Source organism: Mytilus edulis, chromosome 7, assembly GCF_963676685.1.
Source record: "Mytilus edulis chromosome 7, xbMytEdul2.2, whole genome shotgun sequence".
Taxonomy (NCBI): Eukaryota; Metazoa; Mollusca; class Bivalvia; order Mytilida; family Mytilidae; genus Mytilus; species Mytilus edulis.
In genome coordinates this window covers 72,147,796-72,156,899 of record NC_092350.1, presented here as the reverse complement: position 1 = coordinate 72,156,899, position 9,104 = coordinate 72,147,796, and the positions used below count along the sequence as shown (strand labels likewise).

The following is a 9,104-nucleotide window of genomic DNA, read 5'->3' as shown; positions in this document are numbered from 1 at the left end:
AGTACATAGTGAATGAGTCAGGGTAATTTATATCTGTGATTGCTGAATCCTCCCCATAAGGCCTGAGACGGTGGCGAGACATCCCAACATTAGTATCAGCTTTAGTTGGAAATGGCTTGGCTCATCAGATCGGCACTATGCACAGAAAGCAAACAACATAAAGACAAAGATGATATCTAAGAGTATTCACAGTTATTTTAAGCTAGCTCAATTGCTTCCTTTCTTATAAATAATTTTTCTCATTCTTAAGAAAATCAGAAGCAAATATTATGAGGGATATAACATTTTCGAACTGCCTTTTAAAGTTTTTACGTACACTCATCTGTCAAAATTTATACAATGTCAAACTTTGCCAAATAAGTATTACACCCCAACTAACATGACTAATTAGAGCTTCAGACCGTGCTCTTTGTGTTGTCCATTGTATCTTTAAAATTACCTGTTAAGTGTTTCTTTTCAATTAAATAGAAAAATTAAAACAATGTGAGCTAAATAAAGATTGGTGATTTAAATATGTTATTGATTGTATTCTTAAGTTATCTTACCTGTTGATATACCACGTGATTAGAGGAAAGTGACATGTTATTTGCTTCCTTTAACACAGGATGGAGCTTGTTAAATTTGATGAACTGAGCTACTGTTCTTGTGTTTTATTTAAGGTATGTACAAGAGTTATTGTTATCAAAATTAATCGTTTTATACATTAAACGAAAGAATCTTCTAACTTATTCATTTTGCTGGTTGATTTAGCACATTACAGACACAGAGGGGCGTCTACCCATAAAGTTGCCTGAACAAATTCATGAAACTGGAAATGAAACGGTGAAACACTTCCTAAAATAACAATCGAAATATGTGACAAACTGTTGTGAAGTAGACCCAAGGTTTTTGCATTGCTTTCCTTGTAAAATTGTATCAAACTGAGTTGCAATCCATTATATGTTTAAGGTTCATCAAAAGGAATTTAAAATATATATCCGTATTTACACTACAAATCTGCTCTGAGTATAGACAAACCAAAACATCTAGAAAAATGATTAGGCATGGCTGGACCTAGATATAGGAAACATATATGCAGTCTATTTAAAAAAAAAAATCTTACCTGGATTTTGATGTGCATTTTTTCCAGTGTGCAGAAGATAAAAAAAAATAAACAAACACTTGAGTTTAATTTTGTTATATTCTTCAGTAGCTTAATGACTGATAACTAAATCCATGTAAATTCTAATACTTTAATAATACAGTAAGACATGATTATAACAACTGCTTGGAATCCCCAAAATACAATTATATATTTAATCAGTTATACTGTCACTCCATCTGGTAGGCGGTACTAAGATTAGATGCACATGTAAACAGGTAAAGCTAATCAAGTTAAGTAAATACAAATGATTGATATCATTACAAATTTGATGCGGCTCATTCTCTCACACGCATTGCAGATATCTATTGTCCACCTATTGTCAATCGATACAATTAATATAACTTACAATATTGATTATAGGAGGGCAGCTTCTCGAACCTCATTCCCAAATTAGTTTATTTTTGCACCTTCTGCAGGAATTAAAATAAATTAAAAGCAAAATCATAATCTGAAACTTTTAAATTTTGTGTATATAGGTACATACTCTAAAAGTTCTTAAGATGAACAGGTTTGTCTGTACCCAGAGTGAAATGTGCGGTGCAAATACGGTCTCTAATATATGCCAAAGCAAATACGAAGTAAAAGAGCTTACAATACGTTTTTATGGTATGTATTTTGTTATCAAGATGATATTTCGTCGTGTGAGTCTTAGAGTGTTAAATATCCATTTTGATAAAAATTGAGATAGCTATACATTTGACATTTGAAATTTATGTGCAATGGTCAATTTCCCTTAATTTACATCTATGATACGAGATTTTTACACTTTTGTCAGAACTACAATGTTCTATCTTCACACTCTCAATTAATTATAATAGCTTACTAGTATTCATCTAGTTGGACTACGGCAGTTCAGTGAATAGTTTCATAGTGGTGTGTCTTCATTTTTCTAGTTTTGTTGCTGTAAAATATTAGTTACTAAAATTAGCAATGCAGAACTATGCTGAAATTGTTCCATGGTTTGAACTCAATCTATGAGTTATTCTTTAAAAAATAATCATTCCCGAAATGGGGTTATTATACACTTGAAAAATCAATGATCTATTTCTAATAGATATATAGGGATCAATGTCTTGTCAACATTGTTTGTCGCAAAGTGTTCTATCTCCAGAAAGGGGGTGCTTCGTGCATTTAATGTGTTTGTCTATTCAAAAGATAATCGAGTTACTCTTCATATCCGAAAATATTGAATTTCTACAAATATTTCTGAACTCTTGTCAAATATTTTATGACATCGCGTTTTGAAACTTCATGTTCAATTTCACAACACTTGGATTTAACAACATTACAACATTCACACGGCGATTTGATTTATTTGATTACAGTGCAAAATTGAAAAATAACAAGGGAAAATATAATGCGGCAGGACTTATATTTCATATAATCATAATTCATTATAAAGATCTTAGTGTTTTGTCCTCATTCTGAATTTTGATATATCTGATTAATTATAATAATGCAAAAATTGTTTTACAGCTGATGGCTTCCTCTTTTGATCATTGTGGTATTTGTAGTTCAAGACACGTTTCTAGGCCATCCGTGGTTTGGTGCCCACACTGTGATGAAGGACTATGCCAAGACTGTATAGAACACCATAGCTTGTCAAAGGCAACAAGAAACCACAAGACTGTTCCTTTTGATGAATACCATAAATTGCCATCATTTACCGCGAACATCAATCTGCACTGCGATGAACACAACGAGAAGTACCAATTGTTTTGCAAGGAGCACAATGAAGTTTTATGTAGAAAATGCGCTATTTCTGCGAAACATGTAGAATGTAAAGAAATGTTCCCCGTTGAAAATGTCATTCAAAATGCTAAAACATCTGTAACCTTTACCGAAATCGAGTCCTCATTCCAAGAAATGAAAGAAATTCTGAAACGTATCCTTGAGGACAGACAAAAGAAGATATCTTCGCTGTTTGGTTCGAAACAAAAAATAGAGTTAGAGATATCAGCGATTCGACGCCAGATAAATCAACACCTTGATGAAATACAACACCATTTCATTGTTGAATTAAACAAAGCTGTGGAAAAATCGACCCATCAAATACAAACCTTCATTGCATCTCTGAAGAATAAACAAAGAGAAACAGACGAGTGTATAGAAGATGTAGAAAGCATAAAAAATCATGCAACCGATATGCAAACATATATAGAAACAAGGCTTTTAGAAAATAAACTGAATCAAATAGAAAATGACATGCAGTCTTGGATAAATGGTGGTAGTTTGCCTCACATCGTAGTTTCGTACGAGATAGACTCTGTATTTAATAACATTAAAGACGAGATAACAAAGTTCGGAAAACCTGTTGTAGACGTGCAATCATGTAAACTGCCAATACGAAGGAGGAAAGATAGCCAGGCTCAGTTGATGAAAGTAAAGACGGAGCCTAAAACAATTGATCATATCACATTGACCTTAAAAACAAAAATAAAAATATCAGCGTCAAATGTCTCAGGTTGCTGTATTTTGCCTTGCGGTAAACTTGTGATTTCAAACTATGCCACCTCGTTTTTGGTGTTATTAACACCTGATGGCACACTTGAAAAAAAAATAACTAATATAATGCCCAAAATTTTTGATGTTTCTTGTGTCGGTAAAGAAACTATTGCAGTAGCATCAGCTTCTGATAAAAACATTTCAATAGTTAGTCTTGAATCAGGGAAAACAATAAAAAGGATCCAAACAATCTTTCCCTGTCTAGGCTTGACTTACACAAATGGCAGTTTAATAGTTTCTCCAAATAATGGACAGTTGCAGGAAATCAGCTTAGTGGATAACAAGACAAATGCCATTGGTAGTTCTATTTCCTCAAATTATATCGCCTCTCTGGGAAATAAACTGTTCTTTGGAAAAAGCGAAGAAACAGATACCATCATCTGTCAAAATAGGAACGGTGAGATGCTGTGGACATTTACAAACAAAACGGCTTTACGAAAACACAGGTGTATCGCAGTAGATGAATTCGGAAATGTGTTCGTCGCTGGGAACAAATCAAATAGCGTCGTTGCAATATCTTCTGATGGCAAAGAACACAAAATACTACTATCAAAAACAGACCTGGTTGTAAAACCGTGGGCAATCGACTACAACATCAAATTGAAATCTTTGCTTGTGGCAAACGAACGAAATGGTCAAGTACTTGTATACAATGTTAACTATGCTTAAAATAAACGCTACTGTTAAATTGTTTTTTTAACTTAATTATAGACAATGACAACTTATTTTATTATATCAACTGCATTTGATTTCATTTTTAGATTGAAAGGTTGTGTATTAGGAGGCAATTTGTACATAATGTATATGAAATACATGAAAAAACGTGTTCAAAATATATTCAACTACAAGTAAATGGTTTTGGTTTAGGTTTTTGGATTCTTTATCGTTTGCATTGATGCCACATTTTATTTTCATATTTTGTATAAATTTGGAGGTCCAATGTGTGCTTTCTTTTTCATTGTTTCTCATGTTCTATCCATTGTGAAGTTGTATTCATGTCGTAATCAAATAAGTGTCTTGTACTCTATTACTTCTGATGTTTGATAATATAATATTTAGGTTTATAATTGATATTTTTTTTAAACATTCCAAATATTCTACAGAAATAAACTTAGTTGTAAATTAAAGAATATCTTGGAGTTTTATGAATACATGAAAGTTCTCTGAAAACAACTGATATGTTTATTTTTACACCTTCTGCATGAAGGAAAAAAATGCCCATCAAAATCCAAAAAAGATTTTATCTTTCTGATATGCAAAATACTTTTAACTTTTATATATCAAGTGGATGTCAGGCCTTAAAACTTTCCAAACTTCATAGGTTGGTCTTTACACAGAGTAGTTTTTGAGGTGAACATACGGCCATATTTGTCCATTTGTTATGATGAACCTTAAGGTTAATGAAGCCAACTGTATGCTTTGAATTACGAAAATTTCATACCGCAATAGCATAAAAACAGCAAAGATAATGAATAATAGAGATGGGCCGTTTTGAACATAAACAAAGGGGAAACTTCGAGCAGAGCATCATTATTTATAGTTTGATTGCATTTGAAAGTCAAACGGGATTTTGTGGCAAATAAACCAAGATTTTTAGGTCTATTTGAAACTAAATGTGCCATTTAACTATGTTGCTGTTATTTTTCATTTCATTGATTTTAAAAGTTTAAAATATCTAATCTATTTCTATATTTACGAGATTATAGGAATATGACGTATTAATTACTTCCTTAGTTTTTGACAGTTTGTATGTTTGATTGCATCCAAGGTATGTACAAAAGCTTAAAAAATGCTGTCATAACAAAAACGTTTATAGGTGGAATACGGCTTCCATTCCAAAATATATAACTGGATGGGCTACATTGGTTGATTAAATCCTCTTTTGCATCAGGGCGATGATCTAAATAAGACATATTGTTTTAGATTGTATTCCAATTTTATCGAATGTATCGTATTCTTACTAATTATATTTTGTTTCCGTCTCTAAAATAATGTCCAAAGAAGGACGATTTGTTTAGGCATATTGGTAATATTGCAAAGTTTGATTATAATGACATGTTTTTTGTTATATGGAAGTTAAACATGATTAATTTTTTTTTCTATATCGCATAAAATATTTTCATAAATGTTGTCTCAATAAAATTAAATTATAGACATCGATAACATTAACTTTTTCAATTTTATTAATCAAAAGCAAAACACGTATATTAGATACAGTTATTATCATCAACTGTAAATACCAATTTGAAAGGTTTAAATGTTAGAATATGTATTTGTTTGGTAGACAAAACACTTCCCTACCGGTATTTCAAATATACATAATAAATGTTTCCGTATAGCAGACATTTAGATTCAGTTTTTGTGGGCGGATATACAATACATTTCATAAAATAAATTTGAACACTCGAACAATATTATGGCAGAGGAGTCGACAGGCAGAAATAATTTTACCAGGAAATCATTTCACGGACAGAGTTATACAAATGATAATTGGCAGTATTCCATTGTAAAATAGTGTTATGGATAGTATTTCACAGTGAAATTGTTGTAGCTTATAACCTTGGTTATCTGACCCGCGCATGTGTAATCAAAGACAAGGAGCTTTTTTATTTAGGGGATGTTAAGAAAATTACAAGGTACTAATATTATGGATGTCACGAACAAATGATAGGAACACACTCCTAAAAGTAACAAGGGGAGGATTTGTGCCTTCAGAAACTAGTTTAACCACGCCCTCATGCTGCATTTCCATGTAACACATCAAGAGCCTTTTATTTAATAGTGGTCGTTTATTGCTATATATTATTTTTTTTGATTCTCGTTCATTATTTTGTACATATTTCAGGCTGTTAGTTTTTTGTTTTTTTTAAATTATTTTACACTTGTCATTTCATTTCATTTCATTTAGGACTGACGTGGTTTGGATTTTGCTCATTGTAAGAGTACGTGTGGTGATCTTTTGTTATATTGCCTCCATTATCGAAATAGAGGGTAAATATCACAAAAAAGCAATCAAACATATAAGTCGAAATAAACTAAATCGACTAAAAAAGAAAATGACAAAGAGACAACCAATAATACACAAAAATCAAAATAAGACAACACAAACCCCATGAACAAATTATGGACGATCCCCAGAAGAGTCAGCATATCCTGATCCACATGAGGCACCCGCCGTGTTATTACAAAGCCGTTTATAAATCAAAATCGGAAGATCACATTCGGGGAAAGAGGAACAAAATTGTATCTCCGACATTTGTAACATATTCCTAACCATCTTCAATAACGGTCAACAAACTCGTGATGACATCTATAAAATTTAGGAACGGACAATTTCATTTGGTCTTTGTGGAGAAATGTCTCATTGGCAATCATACAACAACTTTTTAGCTTTATATTAAACTTACAAATTTTACACAACATATACTATTTTACAGGCTATGGCTTCCTCGTTTAAAAATTGTTGTATTTGTGATTTACGACATATTTTGAAGCTTTCTGTTGTTTGGTGCTCTGATTGTAACGAAGGATTGTGCCAATAAAGCAGAGAACGTCATAGTTTATCTAAGGCATCAAGAAACCACACTGTTTTTCCGATTGGAAAATATGAAACGTTGCCAGCTTTTATTGAAAACAAAAAACTGAACTACGTAAAGCATGATGAGAAATATCTATTGTTTTGCAAAGAGCATAATGAATGTGCTTTAGAAAACGTGTTGTTTCAGAAAAGCTCAGAAATTGCAAAGAAATACCCCCCCTTAAAGATGTCGTTAAAAAGTTAAAACATCTGTAGATTTTACAGAAATCCTGTCCTCACTCCAGGAAATGAAGGGGAACGTTGCTCTTATTCTGGAAGACAGACGAATGAATATGTATTCAATATCAGCTTCAATAGAGAGAATCGAATTCGAGATTTCTGTGACTCGACAGCAGTTAAATCACCATCTTGATAAACTACAAGACCATCTTGTTGCTGAACTGACCAAAGCTGTGGAAAATTCAACTAAACATATACAAAACTTCATTATGGCCTTGATTAAAAAGCAAAGGGATATCGAGGAATGGATAGAAGATGTAGAAAGCATCAAGAAACATGCAACAGATAAGCAAACATTTTTAGGGATGACAAATTTAGAAACCAAACTAAATAAAACAAGTAACGACTTGCAGTCTTGGATTGACGGTAACCATTTGTCTCAAACCGTAGTTTCTTTCCACTTGAACACTTTATTGCATAATATAATCAACGAAAGAACTAAGTTCGGAAAAGTTGTCGTGAATGCCATGCCTAGTAAATTATCATTAAAAAGACGGATGCTTGATCAGGCTCAAATGATAAAAGTGAATGCAAAATCTACAAGTTCTTTGGAGCATATGAAACTGGAATTAAAAACAAAAATGAACACAAATGCTTTCAATGTGTCAGGCTGTTGTATTTCGGCAAATGAAAACTCGGTAGTGGTAAAATATGACCCTTCCTATTTGATATTGATTGCAGCTGATGGAAAAACAGAGAATAACATTATCAGCATCATGCAAACAATTATTGATGTAACATGTGTTGACAATGAAACTGTTGCCGTTATATCTTATACAAAGAAGAATATTTATCTAGTTGATATTAAATCTAGAAAAACAATCAAAAGTATCCATACGATTGACCCTGCTGTCTGCTCAACTTACACTGAAGGCACCTTTATAGTCTGCCTCGAGAACGGACAAATAAAAGAGTTCCGGTTAGAGGAAAACAAGACAAATAATATTAGCAGTACGGTGGTGTCAAGAAGTATTACCGAATTAAACAACACTCTTTATTCTGTAAAGAAAGATAAAAACACATCCGTTTGTCATAAAAGAAACGGGGACATACTGTGGACATTTACAGACGAAGAGATTCTACAGAAACCGAGAGGCATCACAGTAGATGAACATGGAAATGCTATCGACGCCGGGGTCGAATCAAACAACGTTATTGCTATATCCTCTGATGGCACAAAACACAAGATACTCCTGTCGAAAACAGATTTATGTGGTTCTCCTTGGGCAGTTTCCTTCAACAACAAATTTGAATATTTGCTTGTTTCTAACGACAAAGATAGTCACGCATTTCTATACAGCGTTAACTATTCATAAACTAAACCCTTGCCTTGTTTTGTGTAATGACTTTTAATTATTTACTATTCTTTAAAAAAGGAATAATGTTCCAATCCGCCTAAATAAATTCCTGTAATTTCTTATGAGGTTTATTATTTGTGCTTCCTATAAAATATCTGCAGATCTTTCCGTGAAAATTCAAAGGAGTATAACACGTCAAAATATGTGGATTTTTCGTTGTTATATAACAAACACACATTTGTTGAAATGAAGTCAACCAAATTTTGATTCCAGTATCAACAAGAATTATTTCAAATATCTTCAAAAATAATATTAACACATTAAGCACAGGGAAAACTGA

General features: G+C 32.5%; 2 protein-coding genes across 2 annotated transcripts; both read left to right on the top strand.

Annotated features, from left to right (window-relative positions):
• Positions 1 to 582: 582 nt before the first annotated feature.
• Positions 583 to 4,318, top strand: LOC139483404 (uncharacterized). The gene is made up of 2 exons (XM_071267422.1): positions 583 to 659; positions 2,621 to 4,318. Exons 1-2 carry the CDS (start codon positions 606 to 608, stop codon positions 4,316 to 4,318), a joined length of 1,752 nt encoding a protein of 583 aa, XP_071123523.1. The 5' UTR covers positions 583 to 605.
• Positions 4,319 to 7,474: 3,156 nt separating this feature from the next.
• On the top strand, positions 7,475 to 8,782 carry LOC139483403 (uncharacterized). The gene has a single exon (XM_071267421.1). It carries the CDS (start codon positions 7,475 to 7,477, stop codon positions 8,780 to 8,782), a length of 1,308 nt encoding a protein of 435 aa, XP_071123522.1.
• The last annotated feature ends 322 nt before the right edge of the window (positions 8,783 to 9,104 follow it).